Below are 23,495 nucleotides of genomic sequence, written 5' to 3'. Positions count from 1 at the left end.
CGCCCATTGCTGAGGGGGATGAAGGTGCCAACTTGAATAAAATATGGGGGGGCAGGTAGGCCCCGTCCAATCGATCACATGACGCAATGCACGCACACTGAATGGCAACGCTCCTCAACTTGGGGAGGGATAAAAGGCCCCCTCAGATATTTTCTTGGGGGGCCGGGGGTCGACGCCCCCTGGACCCTAGGAGTTTACTCCTGTGCGTCGAAGTGCTGCGTGCTATTTCAGTGTCTTCTCGTAGCTATCCCTTATGGATCTCCGTCTGCCAAGGGAAAATCCTGTCGTTAAAACGGGCCCAGCTGCTCTACTTTCCTCGCTTTGACGGCCCGCTAAACTGCCCCCCCCATGAGGTGTGCAATGGAGAATAGAGATCTTGTTACTTTTCCACGGTATTGTTAACAAAGGAATTTAGGGCAGGGTAGTTAGGATCGTCTCACAGCTTTGCAAAAGTGAGGAAAGTTATATTGTCATAATTCTTCCTTCCGAATCAACACAGACAGACAACAGCCCCATTCTTCTTGGCATTCAATCATTTTCCTAGCCAAGTCCACCTTCAAATAAGCATCCTCCAGCACTCTACTCCCTGCCAACAGAGGCTATCACAGGTATTAGATAAGTGGACCTTCCTTGTAGCTCACCATGCCGTTTATTATACTGTGGAATCTTTCATTTGGAAAATGGTGAGGTACACAGACCACTTACATACCTAAAATACATTTATGGTTACAATGATTCATAAGAGTCCACTCTTATGTCAATGTTGGCATTGCTTGTAAAACTGATATAGGGTTGCATTTAAATAATAATACACAGCACTCCACTGTATATCATGAGTAAACTTTATCCTTTCTATACTGGTAAGGAAGCTAACCTTTTCCTACCTTCTGTAAAAGCCCACAGCCATACCTAAACCGAAGGAGCATGCCTTGTTAGTCTAGTTCTTTACATTTACTGATACCAGTTGGGTATCATAACAATGCAAAAGTTTAGAGGCACCAAGCTTATGCTAGTTGCTGAACAATATATTTATACGTTTGAAGATCTGAAACATATAGAAGACAAACACATTCTTACTGTGTGTGTGTTTGTTTGTTTGTTTGTTTGTTTGTGTGTATGCACACACCTATGTATATATTATGATACCTTAAAGTACCCCCAAAATCACTACGCCCGTCTGCCTGCCCAGTAATGTTAATCATTTATCACTGGACTATGACACTGGTTGCAGGAAGGGGGAGAAAAGATAGGAATTTTACACACTGAGTAGCAAGACATTTCTAGTGGTCAACCCCAAAAGAAAGCTTCTTTGGGATCTCTTCACTTGCAGAGTTTCCTAGAGGAGCTAGACACACACAGACACACACACACACCAGAACTCTCTTTTATTCACATCGTTCAAGTTGACTTAACAGCAAGGGGTCACAGGAAGGAAGCCCCCACCCACCCTGATCAAGAACAGCATGGTGTCCCAAATACTGAGTCACTGTAAACAGAATTAATCACAGATACCACATAAATAAATAAGGAGGGGAGCACTTATAATACAGCTGCAAACAAGGATTTGGGAAGGGGGCAAGGTAAGGAAACTTTTAAACATCACCACAACAAACTTAGAGGATGTACATCAGAAAGCAGGCCTGATTCTGTCCCGCTGGACAGAACTGAAGAGGAATGGCAGTGCATCCTTGAAGATATTTAACTTCAAGCAATGTTCAGTGCAGACAGCCTAGATGCTGCAATAGACATAGGATTTGCACTTCCATACAATAGTAAAACTACACCTCCCCTCTTGTTTACATCATGTCCCTTGGGATGTTTTAGGCTGGAGAAGCTAGAAAGAATCAAAGGAGAGAAAAGAAGTGACCAAGGAATGTCAGTGGAGAAGCAGCTATTGGACAAAAGGAAGTAGAAGGAAGAAAGGCTAAAGGACTGGGACCAATAGGGTTTAATGCATTGTGCTGGGCAGGTGGGGGGAAGGAGATGTGACAACAGATGGAATGAACAGAACAAACCCAGCCCTGTAAGAATGATCCCAGGGCAGGGAGTACATCAACTGGCCCCTATTCCGTCTGGGGCACAGATATGGTAGGTCCCTTGGGGTCATCAAAACGGTCCATAGTCTTGAGACTCATGACCATGTGGAGGCCATAGGTGAAAATGGCAACAAGAAGCAGGGAGGTCAGCAACCCCATCCAGATTCCATGAGAGAAGAAGCCGGCACAGTCACTGGCGTAAGAAAATCTTTCACCTGTCACATTATAGCTCTGGATCTAAAAGGGAAAAGAGTTCATGCGTTAGTGATGGAGGCTGATTTGTGGTCCCCCACCTCATAATAATAATAATAATAATAATAATAATAATAATAATAATAATTTATTATTTGTACCCCGCCCATCTGGCTGGGTTTCCCCAGCCACTCTGGGCGGCTTCCATAGAAATCAAAAAACACTAAAATATCATACATTAAAAACTCCCCTGAACAGGGCTGCCTTAAGATGTCTTCTGAATGTCAGGTTTATCGTTTTGACATCTGATGGGAGGGCATTCCACAGGGCGGGCGCCACCACCAAGAAGGCCCTCTGCCTGGTTCCCTGTAGCTTTGCTTCTCGCAATGAGGGAACCGCCAGAAGGCCCTCGGCGCTGGACCTCAGCGTCCGGGCAGAATGATGGGGGTGGAGACGCTCCTTCAGGTATACTGGGCCGAGGCCGTTTAGGGCTTTAAAGGTCAACACCAGCACTTTGAATTGTATTCAGAAACGTACTGGGAGCCAATGTAGGTCTTTCAAGACCAGTGTTATGTGGTCTCGGCGGCCGCCCCCAGTCACCAGTCTAGCTGCCGCATTCTGGGTTAGTTGTAGTTTCCGAGTCACCTTCAAAGGTAGCCCCACGTAGAGCGCATTGCAGTAGTCCAAGTGGGAGATAACTAGAGAATACACCACTCTGGCGAGACAGTCTGCGGGCAGGTAGGGTCTCAGCCTGCGTACCAGGTGGAGTTGGTAGACAGCTGCCCTGGATACAGAATTGACCTGTGCCTCCATGGACAGCTGTGAGTCCAAAATGACTCCCAGGCTGCACACCTGGTCCTTCAGGGGCACAGATACCCCATTCAGGACCAGGGAGTCCTCCACACCAGCCTGCCCCCTGTCCCCCAAAAACAGTACTTCTCTCTTGTCAGGATTCAACTTCAATCCATTAGCCGCCATCCATCCTCCAACCGCCTCCAGGCACTCACACAGGACCTTCACCGCCTTCACTGGTTCTGATTTGAAAGAGAGGTAGAGCTGGGTATCATCTGCATATTGATGGACACCCAGTCCAAACCCCCTGATGATCTCTCCCAGCGGCTTCATAGAGATGTTAAAAAGCATGGGGGAGAGGACGGAACCCTGAGGCACCCCACAAGTGAGGGCCCAAGGGTCTGAACACATATCCCCCACCACCACTTTCTGAACACGGCCCAGGAGGAAGGAGCGAAACCACTGTATAACAGTGCCCCCAGCTCCCAACCCCTCTAGACAGTCCAGAAGGATGTTATGGTCGATTGTATCAAAGGCCGCTGAGAGATCCAGCAGAACTAGGAAACAACTCTCACCTTTGTCCCTAGCTCGCCGGAGATCATCAACCAGTGCGACCAAGACAGTTTCAGTCCCATGATGAGGCCTGAACCCCGATTAGAAGGGATCCAAATGGTCCGCATCCTCCAGGCGTGCCTGGAGTTGTTCAGCAACCACGCGCTCAATCACCTTGCCCAAGAATGGAAGATTTGAGACTGGGCGATAGTTGGCCATGCTGGCCGGGTCTAAAGATGGTTTTTTAAGAAGCGGTTTAATGACCGCCTCTTTCAGCGGCTCTGGGAATGTTCCCTCACAGAGGGAAGCATTCACCACCCCGCAGAGCCCATCGCCCAGCCCTTCCCGGCTTGCTTTTATTAGCCAGGATGGGCAAGGATCAAGGAGACAGGTGGTTGGTTTCATGCGTCCAAGTAGCCTGTCCACATCCTCGAGGGTAACGGATTGAAATTGACTCCATGCAACTTGACCAGACAGGGCTCTAGCACTCTCCCGCCCCAGCCCTGCTCCCATGGTGGTGTCTAGCTCCTTCTGAATATGAGTGATTTTATCTGCAAAAAAATTTGCAAAATCGTTGCAGGAGATCTTGGGGTCTTTACAAGGCTCCGGTGGTAAAGGTGGTTCCATTAAATTGCGGACCACCTGAAAGAGTCTCCTGCTACTATTTTCTGCAGATGCAATAGAGGCGGTGAAGAAAGTCTTCTTTGCCGTCGCTATCGCCACTTGGTAGGCTCGACGTTGAGCTCTAACCTGTGTCCGGTCAGATTCGGAGTGAGTTTTCTGCCACCGACGCTCTAGCCGTCTCAGCGATTGTTTCATCACCCTCAGCTCCGAAGAAAACCACGGGGCTGTCCGGGCTCCATGCAATCGGAGAGAGCGCTTCGGAGCCAGACAGTCGATAGCCCTGGTTAACTCCGCATTCCAGTGGGCCACCAGGGAATCAGCTGAAAGGCCATCAACATGGGATAAAGCATCCGCTACCACTCTCTGGAAACCATTTGGATCCATTAAGTGGTGGGGCGGACCATCCGAATTGGTCCCACCTCCCTGCAGAGGGGAAGGGTCGCGGAGAAGTCCAGTTGCACCAGGAAGTGATCTGACCATGGCACTTCTTTTGTTTCACTTTTACTTAGTGTCAGATCACCTACGTCACTAGAGGTGAATACTAGGTCTAAGGCATGTCCATGACTATGAGTTGGGCCCAACTTATTCAGGGACAGCCCCATGGAGGCCATGCTTTCCACGAAGTCCCGAGCGGCCCCTTGTAAGGTCGTGTCGGCGTGGATGTTAAAATCCCCTAGGACAACCAAACTAGGTGTCTCCAGGAGAACATCCGCCACGACCTGAAGCAGCTCGGACAGGGAATCCTTGGTGCAGCAGGGAGGTCGGTACACCAAAAGGAATCCTGTACTGCCCCTATTGCCCAACTTCCAGAACATGCACTCAGAAAACTGAGTCTTCCCAGTAGGACGCCTGATGCAAGCTAATGACTTCCTAAAAATCACTGCAACCCCCCCTCCCTGCCCACATGACCTGGGTTGCTGTGCGTAAGAGAAACCTGGTGGGCAAGCAGCGGCAAGGACAGGTCCATCTGCTTCCTCCAACCAGGTCTCTGTCACACATGCCAGGTCAAATCCTCCATCCACAATCAGGTCGTGGATGGCAGTGGTTTTATTCATAATTGACCTGGCATTACACAGCAACACCTTCAGGTCATGTGGGTTTCCCCTGTTGATTCCAGTATCCATCCAGTCAAGGCCAGACCCAGAAGCAGGGATAGTCCTCAAACAACGACTAAACCTGCCTCCTCGGTAATGACATGGTCTGGTCTTAGCGTAACTCCTCCTCCTGCCCATGATCACCGAGATCAGATGTCCCAGTGCCCCCCCCCCCCGTGGAACTTGTCCCAGCCATCGTGTTGGCTGGGGCCCCAGCCCCTCAACACATTCTGTTAACACAGCATAGGATGAAACCTAGTTCTACTTTAGAGGCTGTAAGAGGGCTGTGGGAGGGGGTATAAGAGTCCCTTTGGATTTGCTCAGAGAAAGGAAGTGATACCCATACATCTCCCATTGCTAGAAGAGATTGTAATGCCTTGATCCAAGGTTGGGGTCACAAAACAGTACATCACAGGGAGACTGTCAATGAACTGTCTTTCTAAAGGATCTAAAACAGAGGGGGCAGTGGAAAAAAACTATTGACAAAGTCTACTACTCCCACTGCAACATACCTGAAAATTCACCATGAGCACCTTCCACTGGCTAGCAAAACTGTTGTTAGGTATTAACATGGCTTCCGAGGATGTTGGATGACTGGTCACATAGGTGCAGGCGAAAGAATAATCACTGGGTGCCACAATCTGGGTGGCATTGAAGAGAGCTGGGGGGTTCTGAGGCCTGACCAGCTCCACATTATGGAGGGTAAACCAGTACCGTGCAGAAACTGGGTACAGCAAGTTCGTCATGCGGAACCTGAGAAGAGAACGGGTGCAAAGAAAGTGAAGACCAACAGCTGGTAAGGTCACCTGGAGCAGATCTCTAAAATCCAGTTAAGACTCCCCCATCACCCCACCCCAAATCATGAAGTATTTCTCAAACTTCAATTGCAGAATCTCTTTGGAATGGCAGGGCTCTGTCATCTTACTCCCTGAAGTAGCTCCCATCTCCTTTTACTGGGGACTTCTAAGCCCCTCTTAAAGTTTTGACTAAATGTTGCCCACCTGGCTGCTTATGGCCTTAAGACTCAAAAAGGGAGGCATAAATTGCTAAGTGATTATATATGTCATAAAAACAAAACTCTGAGGAGCTGTGTCCATCATACTTACGTGATTTTCAATGGAAACCCACCCACATTTGAGTATTTCAGTACCAACCTACAATGTGGAAAGAAAACAGAAGCGTCAAAACCTGCATAATACATCCCCTCAAGTCTACATAGCCCTGGGAAAACATTTCCCCTCCCACACATCATTTCTATAGCCTTGTCTCAGCCCTTAACCAATTTTGTGAGAAGAGAGAGTAGTTTAAGCCCAGTTTGTAGTTCGTAAGACCACCGAGAGTCAAGTTGCAGGGAAATGCAGGCATTCTGAGATCTCGTCCAGGAACCCAGAGACAGTGGTGAGCAGGACTCCTCATGGATTGGAGACAGGACTTCCACCACCCCACCCCACCCCATCATGGCTAGAGAAGCAAAACTTCACCAGTCATTAATTATATGGAGATTTGTTTGCAAGTGGTTAGATTTAGACAAGCCACCACAAAGTGCACACACATTTTCAGTACCACTGGCAGCTAACATCCTTACTGAATCCACCTGCTTTCCCCAACTGTCCCAGCCTCTGCTTTTGCCTCAAGCCCTCTCTTCTTCATTCCTACCATCCATCATGCACCTGATCTCAGATCCCTTGCCCAGCCCTCAACTCACTCAGAAGCATTAGGCGCCCACTTGGACTCGTCCACATTGACAGAACGTTGCTCTCCAAATGTGAGATTAGTAAGATCATGCCACGTTGTGCCATTAAAAGCCACAGAGAAGTTGCTGGCCCAGAAGAGTATCTGTGGGGTCCCAGTGACAGGGAACCGAAGTGGTGCAGCCACAGTTTCCTTCTGGAGCAGCTGCCGACCCAGCCTCTCAGGAACCATATCAGAGATATCTCGAACAACCTGGAGAGGGAGAAAATAGGGCAGAAGGGGAGTAAAATGGGATTGAGAGGCTTCAGAGAACTGCCTCCCCCAAATGAGCCTTCTTTCCCCACCACCTCTTGCTTTCCTTAGACATGCTCAAGATGCATTGCTTTAAGAGCCATGGCTATCCGTAGTCATTGTGGTAACCGAACACAGCAGGGCCCACTCAATAATGGCACCGGTTCCCTGGAAAACTTGCCCTAAAAGCTTAACAAGCTCCTATAGGGTTGGCTTTCTTATCAAAAAACACAAAACAAAAAACACTGTGTTTTTAAAGAGTGTTTGGATAATCCTGCTGGTTTTAGAACTATCTTCATGTATTTTTAGTTTACTGTATTTTAATTGTTCTCAAATGCTTGCATCCCATTAATGTGCCTGCCTTGGGAACAATGTTTGGGGGCCTAAAGGCAGGGCATAAATGGAAGTTAATGAGATGAAAGGACATTCCTGGGAATGGAGGAAGACTCAGAGCAGGTATCAAACCAAGGTAGGCTAGGGATCTAAAGAGCCATATACCCGTGAGGGCCGCAAAGCAGTCAGGATAGCCGTGTAGGGGATGTCCTCCGACTGAAGAGCACTCAAAACTTGTCCAAGGATTTCATCTGCAAGGAGAAATCTTGTTTTAGAAAGAGAAACTCTCCAAAGGCTAGAGAGTCAGAGAACAACAGTCACTTTACAGCTATGGCTCATTTGCATGCATTAATTCACAGAGAAATATGCAGATTCTAGTTGCTCCCCCACTCCCTATTTACTGAACATATATCCTGCCCTTCTTCCTGAAGGAGCCCAAGACCTCAAACTGCGAGGCAACAAATACCCACCCAGAAAGCTAAATGCAAGGCCAGACGTTCCAAGCAGCGACCTCTCAACCCAAACTCAGCCCCATCCTAAAAGCTTCCAAACAACCCTGCTCCACAATGCTCACCATTGCTGGTTAGAACTTCCTTTGGGGCCATCAGACTAGAGCTGGAAGGTGGGGGATGAGGAGAGAGAGAGAGAGAAATAAGTTCTGTTATCTTCTTTATATAGGAAATGTCATCAATGCTATCCTAGCTGGTGGGACAGGTTTTTGTCATTGGTTCAATGGCATCTGTGACCATATTGCCTCTCCATGTACAATTATCTGGGATAGAAGAGAGTCCACAACCTTGGCAACTGATCGTACATTTTAAGACCATGCAGCGGCACTGATGGGTTTGTTTTGAACACCAGGGCAGCCATCCTTGACTTGATGCCCTCCAGATGTTTTAGGCTACAATCCCCATCAGCCCCAGCCAGCATGGCCAACCATCAGGCATGGTGGGAATTGTAGTACAACAACTTCTGGAGGGCAGCAGGATGGAGAAGGCTGTGCTAAGGGAAGTATAATATACACTTGGGAACAGGGAGTTCTGAAGCAGAAAATGAGGGATGTGTCCACATACCCTATAAGAACAGGAAAGTACAAGTGCCAAGACACAATGGCAGGCTAGAAAGACCAGGTACGGAGGGCAGGTTAAAGACATTAAGATCTTGGGATGCCAAGGGGTGTCAACCATGAGAGCTGGAAACTTGCTCTTTCAAAGTTAAAATAAGGTAAGTTTCTCAGAATGTTAAATTTCATGCTAAACAGCATGCTCTGTTCTTTGGAAGTTAACCTCATGGACACAAGAATACACCAGGACAGCTCATGCATTAGGGGAGATAAAGCAATTTGCTTCAGTCGTAAGATCCACTCACATCGCTGTGCTGCTGCCAGCCCCACCAGGGCTTCATCTGCACTGCTAACGTGGCCCCAATGCCTTCACCACTGCACCCTTACCGCTGCTGTTGCATTGTGGCAGCAACGCAGCCACGGGTCCAGTTGTGGTGATGGGGCTGGCAGTAGCACAGGCATGATAGTGGGGGCATGGAGGGGGCCCAGACCTGCGGGGGGGGACATTGTTGTGGGGCCGGGCAGAAGATTCCACTTTGCATCCAGTGCCATGGGGCCCCTTGGCAACGTAAGGAAATGTACTATGGAGCTGGTTACAAACCCCGTGGCATACGGCAGTCGTATCAAGAGCAGGGCTGGCAGGCTGGCGTTGAGCCGCAGCTCCTGCAGGGTGTTCTGATCAACATGAAGAGGAGATATGCCCAGCTTGGCCTTCAAGAAGGCGGGGACAGCACTGGCTGCAAACCAATCCACAGATGGAAGCACCAAGGACGACGGAGCAGCACCAAGCGCATTCTGTCAAAAAGACAGGGTTAAGAGTTAGAGCCAGTGCCACAGGATTTCCTAAGGCAAACAGCATGCCTTCCCCAGCCTGGTGCTTTCCAGATAATGTCAGACACCCATCATCAATTGCCACACAGCTGTGGATGGAATTCAGAGCTCATTCCGAGACTCACAACTTTCTTAAAATGTACAATGTGTTGAACAAGAAAGCTGTGTGTTGAGAAGGCTTATTGTCAATGCCCCCCCACTTGGAGGCATCTAAAATTCTGTCTGGCCACAAGAGGTACACAAGAGGTACACTTTAATTCGCTCTACGCGGGGCTGCCCTTGAAGCTGTCCCAGAAACTCCAGCGGGTACAGAATGCTGCAGCGAGGCTCCTCACGGGGTCTCTGCCATGGGAGCATATTCACCCAGTGCTTTTCCAGCTGCACTGGCTCCCGGTGGAGTACAGGGTCAGATTTAAGGTGCTGCTTTTGACCTTTAAAGCCCTTCACGGCCTAGGACCCTCGTACCTACGGGACTGCCTCTCCTGGTATGCCCCACGGAGAGCCTCAAGGTCCATAAATAACAACACCCTAGTGGTCCCAGGCCCTAAGGAAGTTAGATTGGCTTCAACCAGAGCCAGGGCCTTTTCAACTCTGGCTCCGCTCTGCCTCATGAGACCAGGGCCCTGCAGGATCTGATTTCTTTCCGCAGGGCCTGTAAGACAGAGTTGTTCCGCCTGGCTTGGAGCCAATTTGATTCCCTCCCTCCCTCTCTTTCTTTTTTCTTTTCCTTCTCCTCCTGCGATGAGGCTACATTTTAATATTTTAATGTTCCATTATTTTAATGTTGTATTTTATTTTTGTTTTTAAGTTGTAATCATTCATCTTGTTTTTATTATTGCTTGTAAGCCGCTCTGAGCCCGGCCTTGGCTGGGGAGGGCGGGGTATAAATAAAAAATTATTATTATTATTATTAATGAACCACAGATAGTTTGCAGTAAAGACACAGATATACGTTCGTATTGCTTAAGAAATCCAGCAGCTGTTGAAATCCAGACATGTCCATCTTGCTTGATGAAAAGGGTTGGACTTTCCAGAATGAACTTAGTCCATGTTCTGAACATATAGTGGAAAACATACACACTGCTTCTCCTTTGATCAAGTTTATGCACCCTTCTAAGAATGCTTCCAGGCGGCTTCTTCCCCCAGCAACAGCAGTTTAAAAACATAAAAACAGCGGGCAGGTTGGTAAGGGAGACAGAGGTGTTATTTCATAGAAGTAGTACATGTAGGATGAGAATTTGGCACCAACACTGCTGGCATCACACTGCAGATTTGAAGTATTTTTATCCTGCTCTCCATCGTAAAGGAAAGGAATCCGGGGGGGCTTACATATCTCAATAATAAAGACAGTCCCTGCCTTCAGGCTTACAATTTAGAAGTCACAATACAAAAGGGAAAAGGGATTGGCGAGTGGGGGAAGCAAATTTAGGCACTAGTTCTTAGTTACAGAATTTTTGAAACAACTAGCTAGACTGGGACAAGTTCAAGCCAGGAGAAGGAGCCAGAAACTGCTAAGTTTGGAGGGGCGAGGGAGGTATGGTGGTGGGGGCAGATGTTATAGGCAAAGGGGATCGAGATACGGATATGCTCGTACCCCTTCCAATCTGCGCCCCATCCCGAGGGACGAGGGTAGGGTGAGCAAGGATTACTCACCTCCGTCACTGGTGTTGTGCAATGCCAGGTCTATAGGCAACAAAACCACCACTCTGAGAGATTTCTTTACCTCGCAGGGGGTCGACCTGGCTTGTGTGACGGAGACCTGGGTACGCGAAGGGGCAACAGTTACCTTACGAGAGATGGCGCCCCCGGGTTTCTCCGTCCTCCACCAGTCATGGACTGTGGGCCGGGGGGGAGGGGTGGCATTATTAATCCGGGAAGATTGTCCTTTCAGGGCTCTACCATCGCCATCGATCCCCGGCATTGAATGTGTTGGCCTAGTGTGGGGCTCTGAGGTGAGCTTGGCTGTCTGGCTGGTGTACCGGCCACCTAGCGCACCAGCAGCCACCCTGTCAGGCCTGCTGGAGGCGGTGGCCAGCTGGGCCTTGGAGTTCCCTAACCTATTGGTATTGGGGGACTTCAACATCCATGCTGATGCCACTCCCTCCTCACAGGCTCTGGACCTGGTGTCTTCCATGGCAACACTAGGGCTCTCCCAGTTTGTTTCAGGCCCCACACATCAAGCAGGCCACACGCTGGATTTGATCTTTGGCGTAGGTATAGATGTGATCATGTCTCCTTCGATGAAGGTGCCATGGTCTGATCACTACGCTCTGAAAGCCAGGATTGACTTTCCACCCCCACCCTGCTTAGGTGGCGAGCCGATTTGGGCTCGCCCGCAGAGGCTGATGGACCCTGATAGATTCCGTCAAGCCTTGCAGGACCTTGCTCCCCCTGGCGACTCATTGACTGAGCTTGTTGAGGGCTGGAATACCCAGCTCCTGGCAGCCATAGATGAGATCGCACCTAAGCGCCCTCTGCGACTCCGCAGAAACCGGGCTCCCTGGTTTACCGAGGAGCTTCGGAAAATGAAGCGGGACCTCAGACGGCTAGAGCGAGTATGACGGGGTGCCCGTGACGGAGCCTCAAGAACATCTTATAGGGTTTTTATGAAAACCTATGAGATGGCGGTGAAGGCCGCTAAGAAGTCTTACTTCTCGGCCTCCATTGCATCCGCTAGCTCTCGCCCGGCGCAATTATTTAGTATAATTAGGTCTTTAACGTCCCTTGAAGGACAGCCAAATTTAAATAACAATCTGACACACAGCTGTGAGGCATTTGCGAGCTTTTTTGCGGAGAAGGTCCTGTTGCTCCGCCATGACCTCCCTGCCAATTTGGATACAATAAAGGAACTGGAGGCCCCTCGACTGTCCTCGGGTCCAGTATTGGACCACTTTGATCGGATATCCCCAGCCGATGTGGACAGACTCCTCCGAGCTGGAAAGCCCACCACCTGTCCTCTTGACCCGTGCCCGTCTTGGCTGATTAGAGCGTGTCCAGACGAGGTGCGGGCCCTCCTGGGGGATATCATCAATTTGTCCCTTGGCACCGGGATATTTCCAGGGGAATTGAAGGAGGCAGTGGTGCGTCCGCTCTTAAAGAAAACATCATTAGATCCCTTAGATCTATCCAATTACCGCCCGGTTTCGAATCTTCCATTCCTGGGTAAGGTGATTGAGAGAGCGGTTGCTGAACAGCTTGGTAGGTTTCTGGATGAAACATCGGCTCTGGATCCATTCCAGTCTGGCTTCCGCGCTGGTCATGGGACCGAGACGGCTCTGGTCGCCCTAACAGATGATCTCCGCAGGCAGCTGGATCGAGGCGGGTCGGGGCTGCTGATTCTTCTAGACCTGTCAGCAGCCTTCGACATGGTTGATCACGAACTCCTGGACCACCGCCTTGCCGACGTGGGGATCCAGGGCACAGTCCTTCAATGGCTGCGCTCGTTTCTCTCCGGTCGGGGACAGAGGGTGGCGCTTGGGGGGGAATTGTCATCCCGCCACTCCTTGGTGTGTGGAGTGCCTCAGGGTGCGATACTCTCCCCGATGCTTTTTAACATCTTTATGCGCCCCCTCGCCCAGCTTGTCCGGAGTTTGGGGCTGGGTTGCCATCAGTATGCCAATGACACCCAACTCTATCTGTTGATGGATGGCCATCCTGACTCGGCCCCAGACACACTGACCAGATGTTTGGAAGCTGTGGCTGGATGGTTACGTGGAAGCCGGTTGAAGTTAAATCCTTCGAAGACAGAGGTCCTCTGGCTGGGACGGGACGATATGGGATTGGGGGAGCAACTCCCATCTCTTGCGGGGGTGCAATTAGTGCCAGCACCGTCCGTTAAGAGTTTGGGTGTAATCTTCGATACCTCCCTCTCTATGGAGGCACAGATTACAGCTATAACAAAGGCGGCATTTTTTCATCTCCGCCAAGCTAAGCAGTTGGCCCCTTATCTCTCTCGCCCTGACCTAGCCACTGTGATCCACGCGACGGTCACCTCCAGACTGGATTATTGTAACTCGCTCTACGTGGGGCTGCCCTTGAGACTGACCCAGAAACTCCAGCGGGTGCAGAATGCCGCGGCGAGACTCCTTATGGGGTCTTCGCTGCGAGATCACATTCATCCGGTACTATACCAGCTGCACTGGCTCCCGGTGGAGTACAGGATCAGGTTTAAGGTGCTGGTTTTAACCTTTAAAGCCCTATACGGCCTAGGACCCTCGTACCTACGGGACCGCCTCTCCTGGTATGCCCCACAGAGGAACCTACGGTCTGCAAATAAAAACATCCTGAAGGTCCCAGGCCTCAGAGAGGTTAGGCTGGCCTCAACTAGAGCCAGGGCTTTCTCGGCTGCGGCTCCAATCTGGTGGAACGCTCTGTCACAAGAGACTAGGGCCCTGCGGGACCTGACATCTTTCCGCAAGGCCTGCAAGACAGAGTTGTTCCACCAGGCCTTTGGTCAGGGCCCAGCCTGACTCCCTCCTCTGGCAACCTGCACAGAACTTTGCTTAACGGTTGCCATTAAATTGATTTTAATTAATTTTATAATGAAATGTTTTAGAATGTTGGATTATTTGATTATTTGTTTGTTGTTAGCCGCCCTGAGCCTGGCTTTGGCTGGGGAGGGCGGGATATAAATAAAATTTATTATTATTATTATTATTATTATTATTATTAAGTCTTTCAGCAGAGTCAATGGAGAGGCCCTGCATTCCCATCTCTCCCTCTGCTATTGTCTGATAGAACAGCTGCTGCTAGATGACCGTGGAGGCAGGAGGCAGGTCAACTACTAAAGGCCAGCATGACAATCTACCGATTCCTGGCATAAAGTAATTTTTAAAACTGTTTCTAAGAAGAAGGTAGTGTTTCCCTGACCAATGCATGTGATGCTCAGTTCATGCACTGGCTGTTTCACTGTTTCCAAGGACATCATTCCTTACGACTGTGAATCATTTCCATCTCTAGAAAGAACTTCTCTAAAGCCAGGAGTTAGGTTTTGTGCAACACACTTTTGAAGCATTTCAGAATCCTACCCTGATGAAAAATATTGAGTATCTTCAGCAGGGTATTCTATGTTTCTTTTATATTTCAGTTTGTAATTTCCTTCCCAAAAATATAATTTATTTAGGTTTCTCACACACCTTGGGGTCTTTGGAAGAGCCAATATCCAGCAAAGCCTCTGACAGCTTAGAAACAAGTTATTGTTGTGTTATCTTTTATTTAATTCAGAAGAGAGGTACAGAGAGGAAATGTACATGTATTTAATTATTTCCTCAGACCTACACCCAACTGCTGGCATCTTCCAATTCTAGCCAATACAAAACTTGGTTACAGCTTGATAACACTGTAGCTAGAATAAAGCATAATCAAAGTTTTATTCCACACTTTGCCCAAGGATGCAAGTTTCTCCCCCACCTCCCAGCTTAAGTTATTTTTCTTCACTTTATCCTCTAATCCAGCCTTTCTCAACCTTGGGTCCCATGATGTTGCTGTACTACAACCCCCATCTTCCCTAACCACTGGTCCTGCTTGCTAGGGATGAGAGTTGGGGACCCAAAGTTGATAAAGATTGCTGCAACCTAAGGAAGTGGAACATGTGTCCCTTAACATGTTGATGGACTACAAAGCCCATTATCCCTCACTACTGGCCATGCTGGCTGGAGCTGATGGCAGCTGGAGCCTAACAACATCTGAAGGGCCAACAGAGGATCAAACAGCAGGAGCGAGATGCTCCATCTTAGACTGCAGACCATGGAAAGAGGAGGAATGGGAAAAGCACAACCCTAGTTAGCTGTACCAGAACTTGAATTTACAATTGCTCTTAAAGTTCCTCTTTTTTATTTATATTCTTGACACAGCACTGCAGTGCAGTGGCCCATCAAAAGTGTAGACGTATATATAACAGCAGGGAGAGACACCCGCAACTCGCCTAAAGTACAGCTCCCCATTTCTCACTTACCTCCAGATTGGGGAAGGCACTGTCTGGCTTGTTTCCAAAAACCCCTCCATAGGCTGTGAAATCCTCAACACTGAGCTGGGAGAGAAGATTGATTTTTTAAAACTTTTTAAAAGTACAATTTTTAATGTTTCACAGTGATGCTTTTGTCTTGTGTTTAAAAATATTTTTTCATTCCGATTGTTGTTCAAACACACAGAATAAAGAAAAAACTAGGAGCAGCTTTTGACAGCAAGCACTCTGCAGGCTCCCAAACCCTCCAGATTAGAAGCAGCCTAGCTTCTCCAGCCTCCATCTTATATTTTCCCCCAAACATGTTAACAAGCAGATGCAAAAAACAGCCTAGCCACAATTCATCATCAGAGGAACTAGCAAAGAGGGGGGGGGGGATGATAAATGGAATGAGGAAGTGATAAATAGAGAGTCATGAGACGCCCAATTCACATGACCAGCAGAAAAAAAGTTTCTTCTCCTTTATGCTGTACAAGCTCTGAAAAGACTACAAGCACCTCTTTCTGCTCAATCCCCAAATGGATGAAATGGGTGGAAACAGCCCTTTGGACAATTATTGAATTATGCAGTTGAAAAAAAGGCCATTTCCAGAAGATAATTCCGACCTCTGAAATGAGAACTAGATTAAGTGGGGGAGAGGTGGCTGACGGGTATGCCTGCAGTAAAAAGTGAATTAATTGAAAACTGCCAAGCCAGTTAATGGCTCCCAACCATAAAAGAGCCAAGCGTGTTTAAGCTTGGAGATGAGGAGATTAAGGGGAAACATGGCAGTGGTCTCCAAATATCTGAAGGGGTGTCATGCAGAAGATGAAGCAAACTTGTTCTCTGCTGTCAAGAGAACAAGAAATTGGGCGGAAATTGCAGGGAAGCAGATTTTGACTAAATAGCAGAAGAAACTTCCTATTGGTGAGAGATATTTAAGCAGAAGCTGGCTGGCCATCTGCCAGGGATGCTGCCATTGCCTCCTGCACTGCACAGCCTACACTGAGCATAGGTCTGAGCTAAATGACCTCCATAATTCTACAAACTCTCAGCACTGTCACAACAAACCCCAGGGTTCCTTAGGAAGGAAAACTTTTCACTGAAGATCTGCATCTGTGGTGCATTTGTGTCCTCAGCAAAGAGTTCTGCCAGGGGCCAGACTCACTTTCTCCTGAAGGAACAGCAGCACGTTGTGAGGTCCACCGTCTAGCGCAGAGTCCAGTAAAGCTGCAAGCTGAGTTTCTGTCACCACATGGCCCTCATGTGGTACTGCCAAGGGAGACCATAAGGAGCTGTATTCACAAAAGGAAGAGAGACACACACAGTGAGAAAGGGAAAGACACAGAAACGGGGTCATAAAAAGAGCAGTTGTGATTACGTAGATGGTCTTTTATTTCACAGGTGCCATCTCCCTACTCTTAGACTAGCAGATAGGAATACAGTCGTACCTTGGACTCCCAAAACGTTCGAAAACCAAATCACGGCTTCTGATTGGCTGCAGGAAGCTCAATCAATGCAACTCATTGCAGCCAATGAGAAGCTATGGAAGCCCTATCAGACGTTTGGATTCCAAAAGAATGTTCACAAACCGGAACAATCACTTCCAGGTTTGCAGTGTTCGGGAGCCAAAACATCCGAGTTCCAGGGCGTTCAGGATCCAAGGTACGACTGTATATTTGTCTGCTTTATGAGGACTGAAGGGCTACTTCACCCATTAGAAAACAAAGGGCAGAGAAACCCAATGAAGGTTTGTGTTCACTATATGGCTGCTGATGAGGCCAACTCAGGGCCCATCTACACTCTGCTGTACATTTAAAGCAATATCATACTGCTTTAAACAGTCATGGCTCCCCCCCCCCCCCAAGCATCCTAGGAAATGTTTACAGAGTTGTCCGAAACGAGGGATTGACTGCTAAACCACTTTGAGAATTGGAGCTCTGTAAAAGAAATGCGGGTTTGTGTGTGTCTCCAAACAACTCAGCATGCTTTACAAACTGCAGCTCCCAGGATGCTTCGTGAGAAGCCCCAATGGTTTTGATGATGCTTTAAATGAATAGTGCGGATGGGGCCTTAGTGTTCAAAGTTATGTGCCACGTGCAGGCTGGGTTCAAAGCCCCAGCTCAACCATATCCTCAGTGGAGAAATCACCATTGTTAGCTTCTACAACTGAAAAATGAGAACAAACCACACAATTCTAAGGAGGAGCAAGACAGTGCAGTATCAAATATCTTCTCTAAAACCTAGATGCTACTTAAACAAAAAGGGTGGTGGTGTTAGGAAAACCAAATGCCAATCCTTCTCACACCCACACCATGTTGGTTACTAAATGTTTCAAGGACACAAACACTTCTGCACGTGCACAGTCTTAATCAGAATCTGGTCAACTGACCAAGGGTTTTTCATCTAAGGCAGACTTCCACAGTCTAGTGCCCTCCAAATGATTTGGAATACACTACCCATGCTGGCTGGGGCTGATAGGAGTTGTAGTCCATAATATCTGGAGAGCATCACACTGAGCTCAGGGCAGTCCAAAGAAGCCTTTTTAAATTCTCAATTCCACCTCCAATACAATTTAGATTGTATTGTAGCTCCCCCTTGCCAGGGAAAAGAGAAAAGTAAGAAAATATCAAAGATATAGGTGTCAGAAGGAGAAAATGAAGCGAAACAGGGAAATATTAAATCAGCATCATGTGAAATAAGGAGGGACACCAAGGAAAACAAATTTACCTTTAGGTGCTAAGTAGGAGTATTATACCAAAGCTGTAGTCCTATACCCACTTATCTGCAACTAAGGCACACTCAACTCAATGGGACTTGCTTTCTTGTATATAAAGCTTAGCTGTATAGTACTACTTTGAGAAAGCAAACACATCACACGTGAACCAATACCCTGCCATCCCGTGTAAAAGACGCCACAGCTCAGGTAGCCTCTTTGCCACCTTTGATGCAAGACATGATTTATGAATGACTTTCCCCAAAGCTGGGATCCTGCCATTATCTGTATGTTGCTCTTTCCTATCCCTTCCATACTTTGACAATTCAAGTATTTTGTTTTGTGGTCACACCTTCTTATTGAATTTATACAGTTCTGTTTGGAATGGTTTTACTTGTTTTATCATTGTAATTGTTTTATCTGTTTTCATAATTGTATACTGTATTGTCATTAGAGGTCTTGGGGTCTTGCGGTGAAAGGTAGATAAGAAATCTTTAAAATAACAGTACATCATAATCGTCATCATTATTATTGTGAGCCTGCAGTGCTAAATGAAGACCAATCTGCTGCTGTTTTTCTAACTGAGTTGCTCAACTGCCCCATAAAGCATTTGCTACATTATGCTTTTGGAGTGTGTGAGGGAATAGCAATATGCTCAAATACAATTATGATTCTTAATTACAAATGTGTCTAGAGACTTTAAAAGCTGGGATTCTCTACAATTCCTGGCTACACGTATTTAGAACTGGCAAACATTTTTGCCACTATAAAGCAGTTGGGAGACTGACAGCCTTCTCCAGATGGCCAAAGGATGAACTAGGGAGCAAATTAGAATTGGCTCTTTCCCCTTTTAGCATTTAATCCTTGCTTGTCCCTGTGGCTGGGCTGATAAGAACACACTTCAATGAACAAGGCAACCCAATGGGCCACCCTAGTTCCTCACTGCCATGCCAAGAGCCCTAGAACCAGCCTTCCACCCTACCCTAGGAGTGTGCATTTCTACTCTAACTCTCCAGTAGACATCACAGTACCCAGCAACCCACTGACCTCACTATATTGCAGGGCTAGTTCCATAACCCACCACATACACAGAAGAAAGCCCCAACCTGTCATTCTTGAGTTACAAACTCACACATCAACCACCCCTCTCTGTGATGAAGAATGTTTCATGCTGTCCAGTACCAGAAACTTTATTGTTGGCTAACTCTGGTTTTGCAATGCATTTATGTACCTAAACCTAGATTTGGGTGCAGCTCATTATGGGAAAGCGGAATATAAGCATGGATTTCTGAAAAATAAGTCATGTCAGACTAACCTGATCTCGTTTTTTGACAGAATTACAAGCCTGGTAGATGAAGGGAACGCAGTGGATGTAGCCTACCTTGATTTCAGCAAGGCATTTGACAAGGTGCCTCATGATATTCTTGTAAAGAAGCTGGTAAAATGTGGTCTTGACTATGCTACCACTCAGTGGATTTGTAACTGGCTGACTGACCGAACCCAAAGGGTGCTCATCAATGGTTCCTCTTCATCCTGGAGAAGAGTGACTAGTGGGGTGCCACAGGGTTCTGTCTTGGGCCTGGTCTTATTCAACATCTTTCTCAACGACTTGGATGATGGACTCAAGGGCATCCTGATCAAATTTGCAGATGACACCAAATTGGGAGGGGTGGCTAACACCCCAGAGGACAGGATCACACTTCAAAACGACCTTGACAGATTAGAGAACTGGGCCAAAACAAACAAGATGAATTTTAACAGGGAGAAATGTAAAGTATTGCACTTGGGCAAAAAAAATGAGAGGCACAAATACAAGATGGGTGACACCTGGCTTGAGAGCAGTACATGTGAAAAGGATCTAGGAGTCTTGGTTGAGCACAAACTTGACATGAGCCAACAGTGTGACGCGGCAGCTAAAAAAGCCAATGCAATTCTGGGCTGCATCAATAGGAGTATAGCATCTAGATCAAGGGAAGTAATAGTGCCACTGTATTCTGCTCTGGTCAGACCTCACCTGGAGTACTGTGTCCAGTTCTGGGCACCACAGTTCAAGAAGGACATTGACAAACTGGAACGTGTCCAGAGGAGGGCAACCAAAATGGTCAAAGGCCTGGAAACGATGCCTTATGAGGAATGGCTAAGAGAGCTGGGCATGTTTAGCCTGGAGAAGAGGAGGTTAAGGGGTGATATGATAGCCATGTTCAAATATATAAAAGGATGTCACATAGAGGAGGGAGAAAGGTTGTTTTCTGCTGCTCCAGAGAAGCGGACACGGAGCAGTGGATCCAAACTACAAGAAAGAAGATTCCACCTCAACATTAGGAAGAACTTCCTGACAGTAAGAGCTGTTTGACAGTGGAATTTGCTGCCAAGGAGTGTGGTGGAGTCTCCTTCTTTGGAGGTCTTTAAGCAGAGGCTTGACAACCATATGTCAGGAGTGCTCTGATGGTGTTTCCTGCTTGGCAGGGGGTTGGACTCGATGGCCCTTGTGGTCTCTTCCAACTCTATGATTCTATGATTCTAAGTGAACCAATCAATCAGAAAAGCCACCAAACTCTGCACTCAACGCAGCTCATGAACAAACCTGCCAGACAACAACACCTCTGCAAACATGCATTTGTGTTGTGTTTCCAAGCGCAGTGCAGCACACTTTCAATACCTGAAGCGGCTAGTGTGAACAAGGGCAACCCAGAGCAACTGAAGAGACATTGGGTCAGTGGTTCTCAAGCTTTTCTTGTCTGGGCCATACAGTACTTTCAGAATAAAAACTTGCTTGTGGCACACCGAATACATTGGAAAACAAAAGCAAACAACTCCTGGCAGTGCTCGATTTATAACACAGAACACAACTGCTTTATACTATGATCATGGGACATCTAGAGAGTACAAAACAACGCAGCTACATAAGAACATGAATCATTACATTCAGCAGAGCATGAGACGCCTCAACTCAGGGTTTGTGGGGAAAAGATTCCTGCACTGCAGGAGGATGGACTAGACGGCCCTCGCGGTCCAACTCTACAATTCCATGATTCCCAAAAAATAGTGTTTGCCCTTGACTCTTCCCCCTTGGAGAACCCCTACATTCAGAGAAACAGGCGAGTTGCCGGTGCGCATCAAGCCGTCTGCGGATCTGCCCCCAGCCGAAGCGAGCCTCACCGCGCCCCCCCCAGCCCAGGGCCGCCCACCTACCTGCGGCTGGACCAAGCCACCAAGGGCACCTGCCCTGTCTGCGCGGACACCAGACCCAGCAGCGCCAGAAGAAGAAGCCCGGCCGCCTCCCGCACCGCCATCTTGCCTTCCCTGCTTCCTTGCTCCTTCCAGCAGCAACGCTTCCCCTGCGCGCCCCAGCCAATCAGGACGCTGGGGAAGCGACGCCCGGGGAGGCAGCCAGTCAGGGTGCGAGGCGGGACCCGCGGCAGCCAATGGGAGCCGCCTGCTCCGCGCTGTTTCCTCCTCCGCCACCCGGCCTCCCACTTCCTGCCCTTCCGGCCCCTGTTCGGCCAAACCCGCAGCTCCGCGGATTCAGTCCCGTCCGCTGTCGCGCGTTTGGCTCGGCGAGAGGGAAGCCGAGCGTCGTGGCGCTTCGCCAGCTTTGGCCGCAGTGACGCAGGCCTCGGCCACGTCCCATGTTGACTACTGCAGCGCCCTCGATGTGGGGCTGCCCTTGGCGAGTGCGCTGACCGGGCTGGTTATCTAGGGAGAACACGGCTCCCTTGCTAGTGTAATAAAAAATTTAAGGGCTTAGATATATAAAATATACATCATACATGTTCATAAATGTACCAACCAAGCACTACATAGATATGTGGACATGTCGTTAGCAGTACAGTGGTACCTCAGGTTACATACGCTTCAGGTTACAGACTCCGCTAACCCAGAAATATTACCTTGGGTTAAGAACTTTGCTTCAGGATGAGAACAGAAATTTTGTGGCAGCAGCGGGAGGTCCCATTAGCTAAAGTGGTGCTTCAGGTTAAGAACAGTTTCAGGTTAAGAACGGACCTCCAGAACGAATTAAGTACTTAACCCAAGCTACCACTGTACAGGAAGACCACCCTGAAACCATTTTGACTCCCAAACTGACCAAATGTTTTCTCTGCAAGGAGGGAGGGGGTGAGAGAACCTTCCCATTGTCTCAGGAATTGGGTAATCACCATCTCAGAGGAATGGCCAGACTACCAGGAAAGGCAATCAGATAAGGCATTATCAGATAACCTGGCAGACGGGAAAAACAACATTCAACTTTCTGTTGTAGACCGCCTTTTCTGTGATGTAGGTATGATGTTTGTGGGGGGTGGTCTTGGGTTACACCCCTTGATGTATGTATGATATAGGGAGGGGTGGTCTTGAGCTCCAGGGCAGGGAATTTAAAATGTTTATATAAGGGCAGGCACACCTTGGTTCTGGGTCCTCCTCCTTTCCTACGTGTGAGGGGAGTACCCTGTTGCAACAGTTCAATAAAGATCAGGCTTACTAGCTGCTTTGCTTCTCAATATTCTCTGCTTGGCCTCTGTTATTTTCTCCTACCGATGGAGAACCTACAAAGGACTCTATAAGGGCTCTCGTGTCCCCCATAGGGGAATAAGGGCAGATTTTGTTTACAACACTAGAATACTCTCCTCAGAGAGGCTCGCTTGGCACCTTCATTACATATATTTGACTCATTAACATCCTATGGCCTTTAATTGTCTGTGGAAGGGAGTTATTAGAGGTTGTTTTTTACTTCCGCTTTTGTTGTATTTTTTTGTGTGTGTTTTCATCTGTATTTTAATGTTGTGAACTGTGATCTTCAGATCAGGGGCAGTATACAAATTTAATCAGTAAAATAATAACAATAATAGAACAGCTCCACTGCCTCCTGGTCTGTTTCCACGTATAATTCAAAGTGCTGGTTATGACCTATAGAGCACCATACAGCTTGAAGTCCAGACTATCTGAAAGTCCATATTCCCTCATACAAACCTGCCTAGGTTCTGAGATCTTCGGGGCAGGCCCTATACTCGGTCCCACCACCCTCACAGACACACTTGGTGGGGATGCAGGATAGGACCTTCTTGGTGGTGACTGATGCCATAAGCTGACCACCACTCCACCCACTCTTACAAAAGGAAGGGTTTGCTTCTGTGGATGGGATGGCTGTTGTTAGCCAAGATGCAGTACCATATGGAAACAAGCCCACACTTCAGCAGAAAAAGAAATAAAGACTGCACTGGATTGGAAAGAGACAAAGATTTTCCAGAATCAGCTGAAAATCAAAACAGTAGCGGTACCTAAAGTGGCCACGTCACTGAGGTGGATCAGGCCAAGGAAGCTGCCTAGCTGCATGAGTCCTCTG

At 48.0% G+C, this 23,495-nt stretch overlaps 1 protein-coding gene across 1 annotated transcript; it reads right to left on the bottom strand.

The window, feature by feature from the left end:
- Positions 1–1,370: 1,370 nt before the first annotated feature.
- On the bottom strand, positions 1,371–21,508 carry ATP6AP1 (ATPase H+ transporting accessory protein 1). The gene is made up of 10 exons (XM_080987450.1): positions 21,350–21,508; positions 16,610–16,736; positions 15,454–15,528; positions 9,271–9,464; positions 8,181–8,221; positions 7,772–7,857; positions 6,996–7,234; positions 6,397–6,444; positions 5,803–6,043; positions 1,371–2,273 (listed from the first exon to the last, which is right to left on the bottom strand). Exons 1-10 carry the CDS (start codon positions 21,448–21,450, stop codon positions 2,064–2,066), a joined length of 1,362 nt encoding a protein of 453 aa, XP_080843576.1. The 5' UTR covers positions 21,451–21,508; the 3' UTR covers positions 1,371–2,063.
- Between the last annotated feature and the right edge of the window lie 1,987 nt (positions 21,509–23,495).

Source organism: Podarcis pityusensis (genome assembly GCF_964106645.2).
Source record: "Podarcis pityusensis genome assembly, chromosome: 17".
NCBI lineage: Eukaryota > Metazoa > Chordata > Lepidosauria > Squamata > Lacertidae > Podarcis > Podarcis pityusensis.
This window is presented reverse-complemented; position numbering and strand designations above follow the sequence as displayed.